The 561-nt window shown below is 38.1% G+C and overlaps 1 protein-coding gene across 1 annotated transcript; it reads right to left on the bottom strand.

Moving 5' to 3' along the window:
* Positions 1–97: 97 nt before the first annotated feature.
* On the bottom strand, positions 98–556 carry LOC103584864 (transcription initiation factor TFIID subunit 9-like; the record flags this gene model as incomplete). The annotated part of the gene is made up of 1 exon (XM_008565690.1): positions 98–556. A coding segment is annotated over one exon (459 nt), but the record flags the coding sequence as incomplete, so codon positions are not given.
* Positions 557–561: the final 5 nt, after the last annotated feature.

Genomic DNA, 561 nt, shown 5'->3' with positions numbered 1-561 from the left:
TTTTCTAAAACACAACTTAAAAACATTCAACATGCATTTTCAATTCAGTACAATGGATTTAAGACAAAGTATACATGTTACATGCATCAAGGCTAGGTTACAAATTATCATAGTCATCGTCATCATCCTCGTCATCCTCATCTTCACGTTTTCTTTTCAATGCATTTGATGATTCATTGGCATTATTTTGTGATGACACCATATTAGTGGTAATAAGAATGTTTTTGGACCCAATTAATGATGGATTAATCAGAACATTGTGAACTGCTGATGTTGCGGAAATTGATGCTTTTACAGCTGGGGATTGTGAAGTAGGCATCTGTACTGTAAACCTTTGTCCTGTGAGGGACATTGGAGGACCAACTTTACTTGAAACAGACATGGTTTGTGGGGTTGGTGTGCCCAGTGTGGGAGTACTTGGTCTGCTAGTAACTGAACCGACACTTAACCGTGGAACTGTTATTCTTCCTGCAGAAGTAGATGCCTTTTTTTGTAGAGATTTAAGCCTATAATTTGGGGCTGTTAAGCAATATCTATCAGGTGGCAATCTAGGACCTGAAT

This window comes from Galeopterus variegatus, unplaced genomic scaffold, assembly GCF_000696425.1.
Source record: "Galeopterus variegatus unplaced genomic scaffold, G_variegatus-3.0.2 Scaffold153714, whole genome shotgun sequence".
In the NCBI taxonomy this organism is placed as follows: domain Eukaryota; kingdom Metazoa; phylum Chordata; class Mammalia; order Dermoptera; family Cynocephalidae; genus Galeopterus; species Galeopterus variegatus.
This window is presented reverse-complemented; position numbering and strand designations above follow the sequence as displayed.